General features: G+C 40.7%; 1 protein-coding gene across 1 annotated transcript in view; it reads right to left on the bottom strand.

Moving 5' to 3' along the window:
* EXOC4 (exocyst complex component 4) overlaps nt 1-21,029 on the bottom strand; it is a 534,668-nt gene that overhangs the window by 79,806 nt on the left and 433,833 nt on the right. Inside the window, exon 14 of the mRNA XM_040343312.1 lies at nt 17,231-17,409. Within this exon, the coding sequence (XP_040199246.1) occupies nt 17,231-17,409 (179 nt within the window). The remainder of the gene's footprint in view (nt 1-17,230; nt 17,410-21,029) is intronic.

The following is a 21,029-nucleotide window of genomic DNA, read 5'->3' as shown; positions in this document are numbered from 1 at the left end:
ACCCATCACTGGTTCCAAAGAAGCTGCACAATATTAAACCGTGTCTAACCCCCCCACAAATATATATTAGCTTAACAGATGGTGTGGTTGCATTAGTAGCTTACTTTTTCCAGAGTTATTTCATTGAGTTTCATCAGCTCAATTCATTTTTGGCAGGTTTAACATGCATTTTTTTCAGCTTATGGAAAATAATTATCAAAACTGCTTAAATTAAATGCAGTGACTGCTAGAAACCATATAGAAAACAGGACCTTTTTAAAAACGCTCTGTAAAATCCCTTTCTCTTAGTTAATTGACAGTCACAGCTCTTCTCACTCTTGAACATAGGTTTTATAGAGCCACCTATGACACTAAGTATAAAAGAACACAGCACCACCTTATGGGCAGTCCTAGCTGCCTCTACTGCCCACTTTCTGTTATAAGCAAGCCAGTTAGTCACAAAGCGGTACTAGAAAAATAAAATAATCAAATAGAGAGGTGGGTGCTGTGTCTATTAGTGAACTCCGAGAAAGGGATTTTACAATGAGTAAAAAATAAATAAAAAATAAAATGTTTTCTCTTACGTTCATTGACAGGCACAGCTCTTCTCATTCTTGATCATACAGCATGAGCAGTACCTCAATAAGGGGCAGGCAAACATGGCAACCACCTAAACAAGTCCTCACAAGGGAAACAAGGAGCTCAAACAGTGGCCTGTGAAAGGTTGCAGCCAAAATCGGCATTCAAAGATACAAACAGACCATTTTATAAGGCCAGGTAGCCAACTTGCAAACTTGACACACAGACGCTTGAGATTCAGAATCTACCCAAACTCCTGCAGAGTGTGCATCATGATCCCCACGTTGTCCATCAGTGCAGAATTGGTCTTCTCTCATAGGTGAAGGTAATTCCAAAAGGCATTGTGATTCCCTGTTGTCTCAGAAACACTAGTACTGCGGCCAGTACGTGGGAAAAAATCCAAGGAACAGAGGCAAGGCCGAAGAGAAGAACCACAAACTGATAATAAGTGTCCCTGACTGCAAAACGCAAGAAATGTTGATGCCCAGCACAGATTGGGGTATGCATCCTTGATGTCTGTGGAAGCCAGGAAGTTTAACTGAGGGAGAGGCCACCACTGAATTAATAAACTCAAATGTCTAACTTCTGCCGCTGCACAAAGCAATTCAGGGCCTTAGGGTCCAGGATCGTGCTAACTCCATTCTTTTTTGAACTGTAAACAGGATGGAGTAAACAGCTCCTGCACTGCCCTGTACAGAGCCAGCAGGCAAGATGGGGGAAGACAAAGGTTGTATGTAAAGGATTTCTCTGGTGGACAAGAAGGAACTTCTATTTTGTAGCCAGACACAATCAGTTATTGGACCCAGCTGTTGGAGATGAGGGAAGTCCACGGGCCCATGAACCAGCAAAGATGACCGGGCTTACAATGTGGTTACTTTCCCTTCTTTGACTGTGGGAGGAAGGTACTCTTGCCAGCAGTATGGACATTGATGATGTGCTCCAAGGTAGCACTGAAGAGACATTCATCTTGGAAGGATAAGTTCACCAGGGCCTTTTTACATATCTGGTCAGCAGACCAACACTTAAGCCAAAATACTCACCAAAGCACTATCACCAAAATAGAGAGTTCGGAGAGAAATGGGGCTACATCCAAGGATGCATCATGCAAGTACTGAAGGCCCTAGACCAACTGGTCCACTAGTTCAACATACACTGGGGACACCTGTCCAGTGCCCAGACCTTGAAGTAAGAGCTTGGCCCACTCAGCAAGTGTCCAAGACACCAGGACCATGGCCAACCCAGGCTGGAGTGCTGAACCAGCAATGATGAAAATAATGTGGGTAACCAATTCTGCCGTACAATCCACAGGATCCTTAAAGGAAGGAGACTCCTCCACTGGTATTACGGTTGACCCACAACAGGAGGAGAGGTCCAGTTTTTCAGAACGGCCTCCTCAAATGGGTAACATACAGAAAAAAACACAAAGGGGGTGCTTTGGACATTCCCAATTTTTATTAACAAATCTATCAAAATATTTGAGGTAAAAAAAAAAACCTACAGACCAATGGATTGCTTGAAGGTGGAGGGGCCCATTTGCACAATGTTACACCCTAGGTTAAGTGGATCCACTCATAACCAAATTTTCGAAGAAAATGTTGTATCTCATAAGCAGGCATCCAGTTTGTATACCTATATAAAACTAATGCCACGTATACACGGTCGTTTTTCGGCATGAAAAAAAAACGAAGTTTTTCAGCATATCCAAAAAACGAAGTTTTTCCAACTTCATCATTAAAAACGATGTTGCCCATACACCATCATTTTTAAAAAATTATTTACAAAGCGCGGTGACGTACAACGACACTCTAAAGGGGAAGTTCTATTCGCCTTTGGGCTGCTTTTAGCTGATTCCTTGTTAGTAAAAGACGATTTGCGCTTTTTTGTCTGTTACAGCGTGATGAATGTGCTTACTCCATTATGAATGGAACTTTTACCAGAACAAGCGCTCCCGTCTCATAACTCGCTTCTGGGCATGCGCGGGTTTAAAACGTTGTTTTAGCCCACACATGATCATTGTTTTCAACCCGAAAAACTAAATTTTCAGAAGCCGAAAAACGATGTGAAGCCCAGACACGATGATTTTAAATGACGTTATTAAAAATGTCATTTTTTTCATGCCGAAAAACGACCGTGTTTACGAGGCATAAGACTCACAATAGTGAACGGCTGTTATACATTATTTATTAAAACTATGAGTGGATCTACTTAACCTAAATCTTGGGTGCCCTGAGCGCTTTTTGATCTGTCTAATTTTGGGGGTCAAAATATACAGTGAGCTGCGTTACTTTGGGTGTTGGCACTGTGTCGTGAATAGCAACTGCTACATATTATTTACCATGCTACATTCAACTATAGTAAAAAATTGCCTGTATGTGCCCGAACACAGTGTTCTCTACATAACTACCATTTATTAATTTACTAATTATTGAAAGTGATGAACTTGACTTAAGACCCAGTTATCCTCTCACTTTGAAGAATCATAACAGTGGTCATAATGATCATCAATATGCACAAGGGATATTAAATCCTATTACATGCTGTTATTTTCTTAGTAAAAGGATACAGTATTAAGAAATCCAAAACATGATAAACTGTCTCCATCAATGACACTGATATTTACAGAATCTGCAATGGGTTTTATGGTTCCTATTTCACAGCCTTAATGCCAAAATGCAATTATTAAAAAATGAAGGGACATTTCTATTTCTTTAAAACACAAGAGGAAAGAAAATGGATTGTCGCACCTGGCTGCTCCAGTAATGCAAAATCCAATTGTCAGTGAGGGGAGATAAGAGAAGAGAAGTGGAAGGGCCATCACATCAGCAAACACTAAGTAATGAACAGGGCTGCCACTGTCTGCCGTGATAAAACACTCCATTAGCTGTGCTGGTTTTAAATGAGTGATAATTGTGGCAACACAGCAGTGAAAGGTGATTGAATTTTTATCTCTAGCTTGGCATTTTGACAAGCTGACCATGAGGCAAAGATGTCCCCAGTGTTCAGCACTATACACATTGTGTGTCCTCGTCCTGTGCCACTGGGGACACCAGATCTGCAAATATTACCTAGTTTAATTCGTAGCAATATTATGAGCAGACATAGTTACCTGAGAAAACACGCACTCACTTTTCATTTTAATGCTTTCTCGCTATCAGAAACAATATTCGAGAATATTCATAGGTATAACCTGTCTACATAATTATCAGTATAATGAATGCTACTAAATATTGCATTATTTTTCAGCATAGTCTGACAACACATTCAGTGGAAAAAATGCTCTTCTGCAATGTATTATTGAAAGACATTTCTATAAATGAAATTATATATTTTATTAGCTACCGATGATGAAATTATTATCTATAGTGTGGCTACAGGACTTCATTAATTTTATGATATATGGAATGAGCAGACAACTACATTAATTTTAATATTCTAGAATGGTTACTTTGCGACTCTTTTTTAGGCCTGAGCAGATTAATTTTCATTTCCTAATTCCCAGGCTGGTGAAACCAGGCCGGTCTACGTGTTTTTTTTGCCAAGTAGGGTCATTCTTTCACCTTGGAATATAATAAAATAAAAAGTGATCTTCAGGTTCCAAACCAAGCACACAGACAACCTCCTTATTTCCTAATGACAAAAAAACAATATCTTCAGTTGACCTCAACCCCCTTACCATTTATAGACATTGTCTCTATATATTTGTTGATTAATAATTTATCTGCAGTCATACTATCCTGCAAACTTTCAAGGAATATCACATTTGTCCCCATTAATTGCAAGTAAATCTCCAGCTTTGAGGAACCATTCCTTTAGGTCAACAATATACAACGTTTTTTTTAGCAAACTATCCAGACCCTTACTTGCTTCTGCACTATAAATTATCCTAGATAAAATTTGTTATAATTTAGGAAACTTTGTCTCCAAGAGAACAGAAAAACTACCAACAGGTAATTAAGAACAAACACCTAATGGATATACCTTTAGCCACTTTTAGTACCCTCTGCTTCGCTTTAAATTGCTGGGCTGTTCTGATCAGGCAATATCAACAGTTCTGATTGTGCCAAAGCTTGGCCACCTCCTCCTGCATTCCACACATTAATACAGGCCATTAAGCAGCCTTTCAGAGATGGTCCATCAGGAACATATGGTGGGTAGGAAAAACTGGACAAGCGACAAAACCAACTATAAGGGTTGGAGCTTTGCTTATCAGAATAGCATGGCATCGGGGTGAAGCAGGATGTACTGTGAGTAGTTGTTGGCAAGTATAGGCACTTCTGTTTTCTAAAAGGCCAAGCCAATCATTTGCACCCCCCCCCCACACACACACACACATTTGAAGATTGTATATGAATGAATGAATGAATGAAAAATGTATATAGCGCGGCACATGCAAACTGAATCGCCTCTGGGCGCTTGTTGTTCCTGTCTCTTGACATCAAAAGAGCAGAGTTTTAATCTGTCTTCTGAAGGCCAGGTGGTTTTCCTCCAACCGAATGCTGGTTGGTAAAGCGTTCCATAGTCTTAGACCTTGGAAAGCGAACCTTCTTTCTCCTTTGGACTTGTACCTTGCTTTGGGTACCTTGACCAGATTTTGGTTGGTGGATCGCAGAACGCGATTGGAATTGTGGGGTTCTATCTAGTCGCAAAGATATTGCGGAGCCTTCCCATGGATGCACTTATGGGTCAGACAGAGTGCTTTAAAAGCAATTCTGTCCTTTACTGGCAACCAGTGAAGGGTTCTCAACGAAGGTGAGATTGATTCCCATGTTTTTTTTCCCAGTCACAAGTCTGGCGGCCGTATTCTGAACGACTTGCAGACGAGAGATTTGGTATTTTGGGAGTCCGAGGTAAAGGGCATTTGCATAATCCAGTCTGGAGTTCACAATTGTTCCTAGCACGACTGTTACGTCTTCTTTGGGGATAAATGGAATAAGTCTGCGTAGTAGGCGCAACAGATGGTGAGAACCGCTGACTACTGACCCTATTTGTGCATCCATTGTCATATAGGTGTCGAAGGTGACCCCGAGACTTTTGACTTTGGAGCTAGGGGTGATGATTTGGCCCAGAATATGAGCCTGCTCCACGAATGGTAGATCTTGGTTGCAATACACAAGCTTGTGCAGACTTTTCCTCAAGCTATATATCGTAACCGAGAACAGACTTTCAGTTATGGAGCTGTGGATGTAAGGTATAACATATTATAAATGTTGGACTTGGCCTTTAAAGTGGCAAAGTCCCTTAAAAACGAATGCTAAATGAGAGGTTCTACCTTCAACATAACAGTATAAGTCTGGGTTGTAACAGAAAATATGACATCCATTTACAATTCCAACAGATTTAACCAGCTGCCTTTTTTACATCCTTTGGTTTTTACATCTTCAAACAGTGGTGGCTGTGCATCGTGTGCCCAGTACAAAATATATTATTTTTTTCTTTTCTGGTTTATAAAGGATTTACAAGCAGCAAAACACAAACACACAATATACAGTGAGGGAAAAAAAAGTATTTGATCTCCTGCTGATTTTGTACATTTGCCCACTGGCAAAGAAAAGATCAGTCTATAATTTTAATGGTAGGTTTATTTTAACAGTGAAACAAAATAACAAAAAAATCAAAAAAAATGCATTTACATTTATTTTTATAAATTGATTTGCATTTTAATGAGTGAAATACGTTTTTGACCCTTTCACAAAACATGACTTGGTACTCTTAGTGGCAAAACCCTTGTTGGCAATCACAGGAGGTCAGATGTTTCGTGTTTTTGGCCACCAGGTTTGCACACATCCCAGGATGGATTTTGTCCCACTCTTCTTTGTAGATCCTCTCCAAGTCGTTAAGGTTTTGACGTTTTAAGCTCCCTCCACATATTTCCTATGAGATTAAGGTCTGGAGACTGGCTAGGCCACTCCAGGACCTTAAATGTGCTTCTTTTTGAGCCACTCCTTTGTTGCCCTGGCCATGTGTTTTGGGTCATTGACATGCTGTAATACCCATCCACGACCCATTTTCAATGCCCTGGCTGAGGGATGGAGGTTCTCACCCAAGATTTGACGGTACATGGTCCCATCCATCATCCCTTTGATTCAGTGAAGTTGCCCTGTCCCCTTAGCATAAAAACACCCCCAAAGCATAATGTTTCCACCTCCATGTTTAATGGCAGCGATGGTGTTCTTGGGGTTATAGGCAGCATTCCACCTCCTCCAAACACAGATATTTGAGTTGATGCCAAAGAGCTAGTTTTTGGTCTCATCTGACTACAACACTTGCACCCAGTTCTTCTCTGACACATTCAGATGTACATTAGCAAACTTCAGACAGGCCTGTACATGTGCTTTCTTGAGCAGGGCGACCTTGCGGGCACTTCAGGATTTGAGTCCTTCATGGAGTAGTGTGTTACCGATTGTTTTCTTGGTGACTATGGTACCAGCTGCCTTGATATCATTGACAAGATTCCCCCGTGTAGTTGTGGTGATTCCTCACCATTCTCATGATCATTGAAACTCCACGATGTGAGATCTTGCATAGAGCCCCAGCTCGAGGGAGATTGATGGATATTTTGTGTTTTTTCTATTAGCGAATAATCGCACCAACTGATCTCACCCTCTCACAAAGCTGCTTGGCGATGATCTTGTAGCCCATTGCAGCCTTGTGTATGTCTACAATCTTGCCCCCGACATCCTTGGACATTTCTTTGGTCTTGGACATGGTGGAGAGTTTGGAATCTGATTGATTGCTTCTGTGGAAAGGTGTCTTCTATACAGGTAACAAGCTGAGATTAGGAGCACTCCCTTTAGGAGAGTGCTCCAAATCTCAGCTCATTACCTGTATATAAGACACCTGGGAGGCAGAAATCTTGCTGATTTATAGGGAATCAAATACTTATTTTACTCATTAAAATGCAAATCAATTTACATTTTTTTTTAAATGCGTTTTCCTAAATATTTGGGTTATGTCTCTCACTGTAAAAAAAAAAAAAAACTACCATTAAAGTTAGACTGGTAATTTTTTTGTCAGTGGGCAAACGTACAAAATCAGCAGGTGATCAAATATTTTTTTCCCTCACTGTACAGTGCCTTAAAAAAGTCTTCATACCCCCTTGAAATGTTCCTCATTTTCTCATATTGCAACAAAAAATGTTAATGTATTTTATTGGGATTTTATGATAGACCAACTCAAAGTGGCACATAATTGTGAAGTGGAAGGAAAATGATAAATGTTTTTCAATTTCTTTAACAAATAAATATCTGAACAGTGTGGCGTGCATTTGTATTCAGCCCCCTTTATGGCCCATACACACGATCCGAAAATCGGACAACAAATACCGCTTTCGACACCATCATACTTTAATCGGATTGTTAGTCGAGAGCCGATCACGACAATTCATCCAATATTATTAGATCGGACAAGCACGAAAATTTTCCTTGTACAATACCAGATTGTGTGCATTTTGTTTAGTCAGTATAGTTGTCTTCAGAAAATACATTGCAAATACATTACAACACATGACATCACTTCCGGATTTTCTTTTCTGTCGTAAGAGAATTTTCATGACTTTAGTAACCTATTAAATTTCTACTAGCGACTATTAAGCGAAAAAAGTCGGACTAACTGTTGTCCGATTTTCGGATTGTGTGTATGGGCCATTACTCTGATACCCCTTACTAAAATTTTGTGGAACCAATTGCCTTCAAAAGTCACCTACTTGGTAAACAGAGTGCACCTGTGTGTAATTTAATCTCAGTATAAATACAGCTGTTCTATGAAGCCCTCAGGGGTTTGTTAGCGAACATTAGTGAACAAACAGTATCATGAAGGCCAAGGAACTCACCAGACAGGTCAGGAATAAAGTTGTGGAGAAGTTTAAAGCAGAGTTAGGTTATAAAAAAATATCCCAAGCTTTGACCATCTCACAAAGCACTTCTCAAGCCATCATCCGAAAGTGGAAAGCGTATGACCCAACTGCAAACCTACCAAGACATCGCCGGCCACCTAAACAGACAGGCCGGGCAAGAAGAGCATTATCCAGAGAAGCAGCCAAGAGGCCCATGGTAACTCTGTAGGAGCTGCAGAGATCCACAGAGACCTGCAGCTGTAATTGCAGCGAAAGGTGGTTCTACAAAGTATTGACTCAGTGGGGCTAAATACAAATGCATGCCACACTTCTCACATACGTGTAAAACATTTTGAAAACCATTTATCATTTTCCTCCCCTTTTCACAATTATGTGCCACTTTGTGTTGGTCTATCACATAAAATACATGTACGTTTTTGGTTGTAACATGAGAAAATGAGGAACATTTCAAGGGGTATGAATACTTTTCTAGGCACTGTAGGTGTGTACCAGGCATAAAAGCAAATGAGAAAAGATATTGCAGTTTTTTTTTCAAAGTGTTGCTGAGAGATCATCACACATTTTCTTAATTATATGTATCTGCTACTGCAAGTTATACAAATGAGGATAATTTAAATACACAATTGTAGATTCTCACAATTCCCCCAAAAAATAGAAACAGCATGAAAAAGCACTGCACAGTTCTGCAAATCCTCACAAACAGTAGCCCAATGTCAGGACCCAGGTCTGAATCTATGACCTTTGCTGTGTCTGGCAATGTCACGTCTTGCATAGTCACTTCCTGCTAAGCCACCTTAGATGCTGGACAGCACCCTGTCCTATCCATTGGAAAATCCTGCCTAGTTTCTGCTGAACTTCTGTGTTGTTCCTCGACTACACTTCTGTTTTGTTAGCACCTGTTACTGACCATTGACTTGTTTACAGACTACAATTTTTCTTGATCCCTACCTGCTATATCTCCTACTGGGCCCTGCCTTGCTCACCTCCTCATGGGCAATTCTAAGGACTGTGACCTGGTACTAACATGCATCAAAACCCACCTCCACCATCAGGACCTCTGGTGAACAGTTAGTTCATGCTCAGACTCCGTAGCTTAGGGGAGCCTGTGTCACCCGCCAGGGTGACCTGCTGCTGCACTTACCCAGCTGGTCAGTGGGAGCCTCTCTACTGCTATAGCTACTGGCCTCCGAGTAGGACTCCTGACCATGACACCTCACTGCATCCAATGGCTATTTCAAGTAGTTCTGAAGGCTGAAGGTGTGCAGCTCTCCCCCCAAGCCCCCTTACACTTACCTGAGCCTAATCTCGACCCATCTATGTGCACAAGAGCAGCGGCTCTCCCCTTCCTCATTAGCTCAGACACAGCAGCAGCACAAGTCATTGGCTCCTGTTGCTGTCAATCACAGGCAGTGAGGAGGGAGCAGGGGGCAAGGCTGAGCCACGCTCTGTGCGTCTTATGGATACACAGAATGAGGCTCGGGAGCGAGCACATATGAGAGCCCCCATTGCAAGCAACTTGCTATAAAAGCACCCAGCAAAGGGGAGGGGCCAGAAGCACCGGTGGGGGGACCCGAGAAGAAGAGCATCAGGGCTGTTTTGCACAGAGTGGGTAAGTATGATGTTTTTAACAAAAAAAAAATGAAATAAAAAATGCATGTGGATATCTTGCTCCTTCATTGTGGCTTTTGGTTAGATTAGGGGTTCAAAATGCAATGATTTATCTCAGAGTAGAGGAAACGTTTTCTGACAAACAGCTGATTTCCTGCTGTGAAAACACATCACAGGACACTGCAGGCAGCCCTTGTTAAGCTTCTTCTAGCCTAAAAGTCTGGCAATAAGACAGAAAAATAAGGTAAACATAATAACAAGCATCAAAAGTTTCTTTCTGATGTGGGGAAATTACAACAATCCATATTACTGGAAGATATTGGCATCCCTTTAATGGAAAGCTTACAGATTTTAGGTATAGCAAACATTTTATATCAGGCATATTAAGATTCACTAGAGAGAATCAGTGCTTAGGTTAAAACAACCTTGGACAGACCGCTACCACAGTGTAAAGGATGAGATAGAGTCATGTATAATTTTCCTCATCATTGGTAAACATGGCTGCGGTGTGTAACTGGTCTTTCCTTCAATGCTGCATTCACCTCATCACATATTCCATTTAAATGTACAAATGCCTGACCTCTGCTGAGTGATTAAGGATTTAGGGATTTCTCAGGGAACTGGCTCTTTCGACCTTTAATTTTTACATTGCAGTAAATAATTTCTGGCTAAACTCCAAGATCACCAGAGTCAATGTCAAGACTATTAGTTTCAGCTGTGTACGCTCTGTTAGTGGAAAGTAATAGTCATTGCCATCAGTTAGAACTGTGGCAAGAAGGAATATTGACTATAAAACCTGGACCCAGCATCAAATACCATTTTTCATGTTAAGGTATCACTAAACCCACATCATAAAAAACGATCAATAAATGCTGTATTAAATGTTGTTCATACTCGGTTACTATATGATTCTTTCCCTATATATTATGCAACAAAAAAAAAACAGGTTGATCCTGCTGCTCACTATCTCGCCCTTCTGTCCATGTCCCCAATTCAGTTCGGGATTTGGAAGTTGTGGTGGCAATTCTGCACATGCTCAGTTCTCAAAAGTGTTTCTATGCTGAGCATTTCCTCCCTATCACATAGGTAGCCCATGTGACTATAGAGTCACACATGTGGGTGTATAGACAGTAGTAAATGACAGCCCACTCCCTCCCTCCTGCTCCATGCCTACTAACCAGCTAAACAAGTTGGGGCCGGACATTATATGTAGATTAATGGAGGCTTCTTCTCCTGGTTATTCTAAGAGACAGGCTGGAGGGATGTGACAGCCTGCGACTAGCAGAAATCCACCCACACACCATGTTATTGCCAAAGAAAAAAAATGAAGATTTGATTTCAAATGTATATTTGTATGACAATTTAAAATAGTTTATTGATATTATGTATTTTTACTCTGTATTCCAAAGGCCCCTTTCAGATGTGCAGACCGTATGTCCGCTTTTTCATCCATCCGTTTGCGGATGAAAAAGGGACATACATTGGTCCCTATGTGATTGCGGGTGTCAGCGGATAAACATCCGCTGACACCCGTAATCACCCGCAAAGATCCGATTTTGCGGACGGAAGAAAACCCTATTTTTTCTTCCGTCTGCGGATTGGATCGGATGAACACGGACACACGGTCTGTCTTCATCCGATCCCCCCATAGGGGAGAGCGGAGAAAAGACAGGGCGGTCCCCGCACAGTGTGCGGGGACCGCCCTGTCAGCCGCCGGCTCAGTGGGGATATACGGAGCGATCCCCGCTGAGCTTACGGACACACAGAGGCGGATCATTACTGATCCTCCCCCTGTGTGAAAGGGCCCAAAGGCGTTTTTTTTTTGTTTTTTTAACATGTGAGCAGTAGCAGAGGACTACATGATCTTCCTCCTTATGTTTCCCAGCAGACAGGCAGACAGGCTGGGAAAGATCTGGGTCATGTGACAGCTGTATATCGATTAAGAAAAAGGTACTTTTTATTAAAATAATTGCAGCGCCATCAACCACATGCAAAAATAGAAGGGACAATGTAAATTAAACAGTGTGTGCTTAGTATCAATTTAAGTACATTTCCCAAAATGTAACAGTGGGAATTTTACCTCTTACAGGAATCACAGTACTACAATGACAATGCCTACATTCACCATTCTCTCAAAGAAGATGGATCCATATTTGTTTAGGCTTTTTCTAAGGTCAGCCCAAATGATGTCACACTGATCAGTTTCCTGCTGCAGCCTTTTACTATGTGATTTTCTATAAGTGATCTCATAAGGTGGGAGAGTGAAGAAATGCTTCATTGTGGTGGAGCTGACTATTAATATAAAATGCAATGCTCAACCAAAGGAAAGTCACTTTCTCGCAAATTAGGCACAGTTTTTAATAACAAAAAGCACATCTTTTAGAAAAGTTATACTATTGCTGCATATTGTGACATGTCAGAAAATTATTCACGAAAGCTTGTAAAGTTACCGACAGTGCCAGATTAACTATCCATGCTTATGAACAATTTTCAGAATATTTACGTATTTGATAATATCTGAAAACAATCTGCAACCATTCTAATATAAGATAAAAAATGGATGTTACCGGCGCAAAAGAATATATATATATATATCATAGATTTATAGCTTATTATTTAGCTTGGTGCAATCAAAAATGCACGTTACCCTTGAATGAAATGCTAAAAAATGTTTAGACAATGAATGGATTGCGCTAACCTTGAAATTGTAAACCAAATTTGTGAGCAACCTATTTTTATGAAGGAAACCCGTGAAGTGTTATCCTAACTTCCATTCAGTGAATTGCCACTAGGCTTTAAATATGTGCTTATTGTACAAACATGCATGAATATTAATATATTAATCCTAAAAATGCATTAACCACTTGCTTACTGGGCACATATACCCCCCTCCTGCCCAGGTAAAATTTCAGCTTCTGGCACTGCGTCGCTTTAACTGACAATTGCGCAGTCGTGCGACGTGGCTCCCAAACAAAATCTATGTCCATTTTTTTCCCCCACAAGTAGAGCTTTATTTTGGTTGTATTTGATCACCTCTGCGGTTTTTATTTTTTGCGCTATAAACAAAAAAAGACCGAAAATCTTGAAAAAAATATCAATATTTTTTATTTGTTGCTATAATAAATAGCCCAATTTTTTTAAAAAAAAATAAGCGACTGGTTTGCACAAAAGTTTTGGCGCCTACAAAATAGGGGACAGTATTATTTTTTTTTTTTTTTTTTTTTTACTAGTAATGGCGGCGATCTGCGATTTTTATTGGGACTGCGATATTGCGGCTGACATATCGGACACTTTTGACACATTTTTGGCACCATTCACATTTATACTGCGATCAGTGCTATAAATATGCACTAATTACTGTATGAATGTGACTGGCAGGGAAGGGGTTAACACTAGCGGGTGAGGAAGGGGTTAAATGTGTACCCTGCATAGTGTTTCTAACTGTGGGGGAAGGGGACTGACTGGGGGAGGTGACCGATCTGTGTCCCTATGTACAAGGGACACAGATCGGTCTCCTCTCTCCCTGACAGGACGTGGATCTGTGTGTTTACACACACAGTTCCACATCCTTGTCAGTGTAACCCGTGATCGCGGGTGCCTGGCAGACATCACAGTCGCCAGGCACGCGCATTGGCATCTCAGTAATGCGCCGGGCGCGCGCGCCCCCCAGTGGCTGGAGGCCATATATAGACGGCCTCCCGGCAATTGGCATCCACACTGCGGCCATACAAAGTCGTACGGCCGTCAGGAAGTGGTTAAACAAACAAACCCCTGTGTATATAATGGGTATACAGTGCAAAATGTTCCCCTAACAAAGTGCAAGTGCTCGCCACCAATTATACTGTGCCTTTGACAGCTCTTCAGCTTTTTCCATTTCTGAACATTGTCTTGTAATATCAAAAAAATATGTAGAGATATAAAAAGATTATCAAAATATAAATGAAAAAATAAATAAAAAATGTGAACGAAAAAAGGAAAAAAAAAGGAAAAAAAGTCAATTTCCTCTATTATATTGAATAGTCCCAGTGAGCGATCAAACTTTTCCAAAGAACTTCACATTCCTTATGTGTGGATTAAAAGTGCAGCTGTTTTCACCACTTCCGTGATTATCCCACCACCTTCTGCAATGGCCACTCACCAGATACAACTTTATTTACGGCTTTGGTTCATTGATCTGGATAACCAATCCTACTCAATCAAGCTGCAGCCTTCCCCAAGTAGACTAATTATTATTGCTTTTTTTCTTCTATTAATGCTCACAAGAAATAGATAGCCATCATAGTGTAGTAAATAAAAACTATTTTATTGAATTAAAACTAAAAGACTATTGCACTCACATATTCCTGTGCCTTTATGCCTGCACCCAGCTTCTCTAGCCGTGTATGTGGGGTGGAAAAAAGTGCGTGTGCCCCTGTTCCTTCCTTTATCAATGTACCCTGCGGGCCTTTCTTTCGATTGGCGACGTGTCATGTGGTTCCTCTCCCAGCAGCCTCAACGCGTTTGGCAAAAATATTTGCGTCATCAGGAAGCTTCAAATATTTTTGCTGATTTTCTCTGAAGTTTACATTTGGATACAAATCAGATTTTTAGTTTTGGTGAGATACTCCCAAAAGGCTAATCACTTCTAAAGGGATTCAGACCTTGCCACTTTCCTCATTAAAAACCCGCAAGTGCAGAAGCTAAACACTAATAAAAAAGTCACACAAACAGATATTTCTTCAGAACAAAAGATAAGAATCTGCAACAAAGTTTGTTAAAATCTCTGCAATGTACATGGATCATCCAGAGGGGCATGCTTTTTTTTTCCCAACAAAAGTGGAGTTACTCCTTATGCAGTCACAGCCCTCATTTTGTGTTACAGCCTAGCTCCCAGCGCTAAAAAAAAAAATCACCACTGTCCTGGACGTATATAGCACTCTATGGATAATTCCACAAATTGTGCACTGTACAGAGGAAGAGCACCCAATGCAAAGTCCAGTGCCCTTCGTGACATTACAGGCCAGCCCTGTGTCTTCCATCCAGTGGGCTCTGGGCATGGTCCCAGTGCCATGCCTAAGGTACCTACAGTGCCTTGCGAAAGTATTCGGCCCCCTTGAACTTTGCGACCTCAGGCTTCAAAAATAAAGATATAAAACTATTTTTTTTTTGAAGAATCAACAACAAGTGGGACACAATCATGAAGTGGAATGAAATTTATTGGATATTTCATACTTTTTTAACAAATAAAAAACTGAAAAATTGGGCGTGCAAAATTATTCAGCCCCCTTAAGTTAATACTTTGTAGCGCCACCTTTTGCTGCGATTACAGCTGTAAGTCGCTTGGGGTATGTCTCTATCAGTTTTGCACATCGAGAGACTGAAATTTTTGCCCATTCCTCCTTGCAAAACAGCTCGAGCTCAGTGAGGTTGGATGGAGAGCGTTTGTGAACAGCAGTTTTCAGTTCTTTCCACAGATTCTCAATTGGATTCAGGTCTGGACTTTGACTTGGCCATTCTAACACCTGGATATGTTTATTTGTGAACCATTCCATTGTAGATTTTGCTTTATGTTTTGGATCATTGTCTTGTTGGAAGACAAATCTCCGTCCCAGTCCTAGGTCTTTTGCAGACTCCATCAGGTTTTCTTCCAGAATGGTCCTGTATTTGGCTCCATCCATCTTACCATCAATTTTAACCATCTTCCCTGTCCCTGCTGAAGAAAAGCAGGCCCAAACCATGATGCTGCCACCACCATGTTTGACAGTGGGGATGGTGTGTATAGGGTGATGAGCTGTGTTGCATTTACGCCAAACATAACGTTTTGCATTGTTGCCAAAAAGTTCGATTTTGGTTTCATCTGACCAGAGCACCTTCTTCCACATGTTTGGTGTGTCTCCCAGGTGGCTTGTGGCAAACTTTAAACAACACTTTTTTTATGGATATCTTTAAGAAATGGCTTTCTTCTTGCCACTCTTCCATAAAGGCCAGATTTGTGCAATATACGACTGATTGTTGTCCTATGGACAGAGTCACCCACCTCAGCTGTAGATCTCTGCAGTTCATCCAGAGTGATCATGGGCCTCTTGGCTGCATCTCTGATCAGTCTTCTCCTTGTATGAGCTAAAAGTTTAGAGGGACGGCCAGGTCTTCGTAGATTTGCAGTGGTCTGATACTCCTTCCATTTCAATATTATCGCTTGCACAGTGCTTCTTGGGATGTTTAAAGCTTGGGAAATCTTTTTGTATCCAAATCCGGCTTTAAACTTCTCCACAACAGTATCTCGGACCTGCCTGGTGTGTTCCTTGTTCTTCATGATGCTTTCTGCGCTTTAAACGGACCTCTGAGACTATCACAGTGCAGATGCATTTATTCGGAGACTTGATTACACACAGGTGGATTCTATTTATCATCATTAGTCATTTAGGTCAACATTGAATCATTCAGAGATCCTCACTGAACTTCTGGAGAGAGTTTGCTGCACTGAAAGTAAAGGGGCTGAATAATTTTGCACGCCCAATTTTTCAGTTTTTTATTTGTTAAAAAAGTTTGAAATATCCAATAAATTTAGTTCCACTTTATGATTGTGTCCCACTTGTTGATTCTTCAAAAAAAAAATACAGTTTTATATCTTTATGTTTGAAGCCTGAAATGTGGCAAAAGGTTGCAAAGTTCAAGGGGGCCGAATACTTTCGCAAGGCACTGTATCTGGAAGCAGTGCCATTAGCCTATATGGTTGGAGTGCAGCTAGGTACTTGAAGAAGGAATCCATTAAAAAAAAAACAAGGCCAGTAATCTTTGTCAGTAGAGAGGAGACATCCATACATCCATCACCTAATCTGAGGATTTATTGGAGTTGGAGGGGTTTTATGAGTGTCAACTGAAGGTCGGAGAATCTAAAATGGAAGTTTCTCCAGATTTTTTTGTGCCAACAAAAACCTATTATAAACCATTACTTTTAATGAGGGAATTAAAGAGAAAAACCTTTCCTCAATGTAATGTAATATCTGCAATTTGTTTCAACAAGACATACCTATTTAAAATTAATTTTCACTTAACTTCAAGAGCAAATTCCTATATCGTGTCCTAAAATTGTATGGTCAAAGTGCAGTTAAATGAGTTAAATGAAAAGCAATTATCCTGATTTTTATTAATAATCCTAATGTGTATTAATTAGTTCTGACAAATGTCACCATTTCTACTGGTAGCTAAAATGACAAGTTTACAGATACTTACATTGTGCACTTAGTAGGTTGGCGATCGCAGCTTTCAGTCTTCCTGCCAGCCACTCTAAACTCTCATGCAGATTGGCGAGGGCTTTCAAATCACTGACATCACTCATAGTCTCATTCTGCGGAATCAGTTTATCGCCAAGGTTTCCTATCAGGACTTCTGACTCCTTACCAAATGCAGCTCTGAAAAGCAAAGGAAAATGGTATTTAAATGGCATTCAGAAAACCACTTTAACCACAGAAAACAAAGAAAGAATACCAGATTTTATGAGATGTAATGTGAAACAAAATCAATTACTTTTAACCACTTGCCGACCAGCCGCCGCAGTTATACCGCGGCAGGTCGGTTCCCCTGCGCGAGATCACGTAATATTAAGTCATCTCGCGATTCAGCCAATAGGGGCGTGTGCGCGCCGCCCGCTCACCCTTGGTCCCGATGGGCGTGCCTGGCGGGCGCGATCACCATTACAGAGTGAGAACCGGGAGCTGTGTGTGTAAACACACAGCTCCCGGTCCTGTCAGGGGGAGAAATGTCTGATCGTCTGTTCATACAATGTATGAACAGCGATCTGTCATTTCCCCAAGTCAGTCCCACCTCCCCTTTAGTTAGAACACACACAGGGAAAATAATTAACCCCTTCCTTGCCCCCTAGTGTTATCTCCTTCCCTGCCAGTGGCATTTTTATAGTAATCAATGCATTTTTATAGCACTGATCGCTATAAAAATGCCAATGGTCCCAAAAATGTGTCAAAAGTGTCAGCCATAAGGTCGCAGTACCGATAAAAAGCGATGATCGCCGCCATTACTAGTAAAAAAAAAATATTAATAAAAATGCCATAAAACTATGCCCTATTTTGTAGACGCTATAACTTTTGCGCAAACCAATCAATTAACGCTTATTGCGATTTTTTTTACGAAAAATATGTAGAATACGTATCGGCCTAAACTGAGGAAACATTTTTTTATTTTTTTTATATATTTTTGGGGATATTTATTACAGCAAAAAGTAAAAAAATATAAAATTTTTTCAAAATTGTCGCTCTATTTTTGTTTATAGCACACAAAATAAAAACCGCAGAGGTGATCAAATACCACCAAAAGAAAGCTCTATTTGTGGGAAAAAAACCCCACCAATTTTGTTTGGGAGTTACGTCGCACGACCGCGCAAATTGTCAGTTAAAGCGACGCAGTGCCGAATCGCAAAAAGTTGCCCGGTCATTGACAAACATCATGGTCTGGGGCTGAAGTGGTAATGGTAATAAAGACCATATTCACCAGATTAGGTGTGTATTTTTTGTCTTAGCGAAAATCAGTCTCATGCTGGCCCATATTGGTCCTGCACATCTAACCTTTCGCTAAAGTCTATGGGTGGCCATACAGTAAGCATTTTTTTTTTATAAGTATCTCTGATATCCAGACCTACTGTATCTCAATAGTTTTGCAGATACAAATACTAAGGAAACATTTTTAAACCCAGAAGGAAATGATTTGTTGGACACACCTTATTAAATTTAAAGTGAAATTCCAGGAATCTGAATTTTTACATAGTTACATCCAGCTTGGACCAATATTAGTATATATGTGTTATACCTGTAGAAGTGGATAATCACTATAGTAGGCACAGTTACTAAAGCTTCCGGGTCCCGTTCTGAGAGGTGCGCCGCTGCTTAATGAACCTCAAAGGTCACTCACTTGGCAAAAACACCTTTCAGGGAACACCTTACATTTTCTACATGAGTGCAAATTATTCTCTGGTTGGATAAGGAGACTGTGGCGTCACTGCCCCGCCTCTTCACCTAGTTCAGTCAGAAAATCTTTACATTCATCTAGAAAATGCAAACGGTTAACTGAATGAATGGTAGTCATGCTGAGCAAGCAACATCCTGTGTTCACAATGTAGCACGCGGCACAAAGCCACAAGCTAGTGGCGATAACTGTAGTATTGGTGCCTACTACAGTGGTTTCTGGCTTCCCAAGGGGGCCCAACAGGTATAACATATACATACTTATATTATACCAAACCGATGTAAAATTTGCGCAACTTGGAATTCATCATTAGGTTATGTCCCTGGGGTAGCATAGCAAAAAAACCTTCAGCTTTATATAAAAAATAACAAAGCTAGGGTGATAACTTCATAACCAGAACCCTGAACAGCATTTAGAGAGTGTGATTATGTCGATTTAAATCTTTACTTTTGGATCTGAGCCAAAGCATACAATTAAAAGTACTAGCCAATGTGGACGGAGATGGAGGGAATACTTGAAATTAGTCCATATAACAATATCACAACAGAAGGGAGAGGGGTTGTAAATGTGTAAAAATAAAATAAAAAATGCATATCATTTGCAACAGCCAGTATGTAGTAAATTAGGAGGGAATGTGTAAATAATCATGGATGAAAGAATGTAACTGGACTTGCCCTTAAACAGCTAACATCCATCACCAGCTATCACCAGCTTTCACCAGTGCACTAAACTGGAAAAGAGCAAGGTGATTATCCTGCAGACTACATAAAATATCTGCATTTTAGGCTTCAGCATCACAGATTTTGCTTAGTGGCTGACAAGTACGATAAGACTGCCTATTAGCGCACAGCTGGATATTTCAGACACTAGCAAAAAAAAACAAGATAAATAGAAAAGAAGCTGCGAGACGAAACATGTGTAACAAGTCTGGATCACTTAGATTTGAAGCAACTATTTGGCCACAAAGACTCTTCTGGAAACACAATACTATAAAGTGAGGATGGACCTAAAAATTAGAAATGTCCTTACTAGTGCCTTGCCTTACTTGTGTAAATTAGGCTTGTTAATTGAAATCTGTGCATATGTACAATAAAGGGATTTTTAATACAGCTTACCTGTAAAATCCTTTTCTTGGAGTACATCACGGGACACAGAGCGGCATATTCATTACTATATGGGTTATATGGAGTACCTTCAAGTGTTGACACTGGCAATCTCAAACAGGAAATGCCCCTCCCTATATAACCCCCTCCCATAGGAGGAGTACCTCAGTTTTGTAGCAAGCAGTATGCCTCCCAAAATGGTCCCCAAAAAGAGGGGTGGGAGCTCTGTGTCCCGTGATGTACTCCAAGAAAAGGATTTTACAGGTAAGCTGTATTAAAAATCCCTTTTTCTTTATCGTACATCACAGGACACAGAGCGGCATATTCATTACTATATGGGATGTCCCAAAGCAATGCTCACAATGAGGGGAGGGAGAACATCTCCAAGACAAAAGGATTTAATTTAGAGAAATACTCAAATCATAATAAATCCAACTTAGTTGAGAAAAATAATCTTAAATTTTAACTCAAAAAAGAGGAGCCCCCGGAATCCGAGGGTCTCAAACTGCAGCCTGCAGCACTGCCTGCCCAAAGGCTGTATCAGACCTCCTTCTTACGTCCAACTGGTAGAATTTTGTAAACGTGTGGACAGAAGACCAGGTTGCCGCCTTGCAAACTTGAGCCATAGAGATCTGGTGGTGTGCTGCCCAGGAGGCGCCCATGGCCCTAGTAGAATGAGCCTTTAATGATACTGGAGGAGGCAACCCTTTCAAGCCGTAGGCCTGAGTGATTAATTGCTTAATCCACCTAGAAATGGTGGACTTTGCAGCTGCCTGCCCCTTCTTGGGCCCATCCGGTAATATGAACAGCACATCTGTTTTCCGGATCTTCTTTGTAGCTTTAAGATAGGCCTTCATGGCCCTGACAATATCCAAGGTATGCAGCAACCCTTCCTTTCTGGAAGTAGGTTTAGGGAAGAAGGATGGTAATACCAAATCCTGGTTCAAATGAAA

The sequence above is a fragment of the Rana temporaria genome, chromosome 3, assembly GCF_905171775.1.
Source record: "Rana temporaria chromosome 3, aRanTem1.1, whole genome shotgun sequence".
Taxonomy (NCBI): Eukaryota; Metazoa; Chordata; class Amphibia; order Anura; family Ranidae; genus Rana; species Rana temporaria.
The sequence above is the reverse complement of the archived record's forward strand: the minus strand, read 5'-3'. Positions and strand labels throughout refer to the sequence as shown.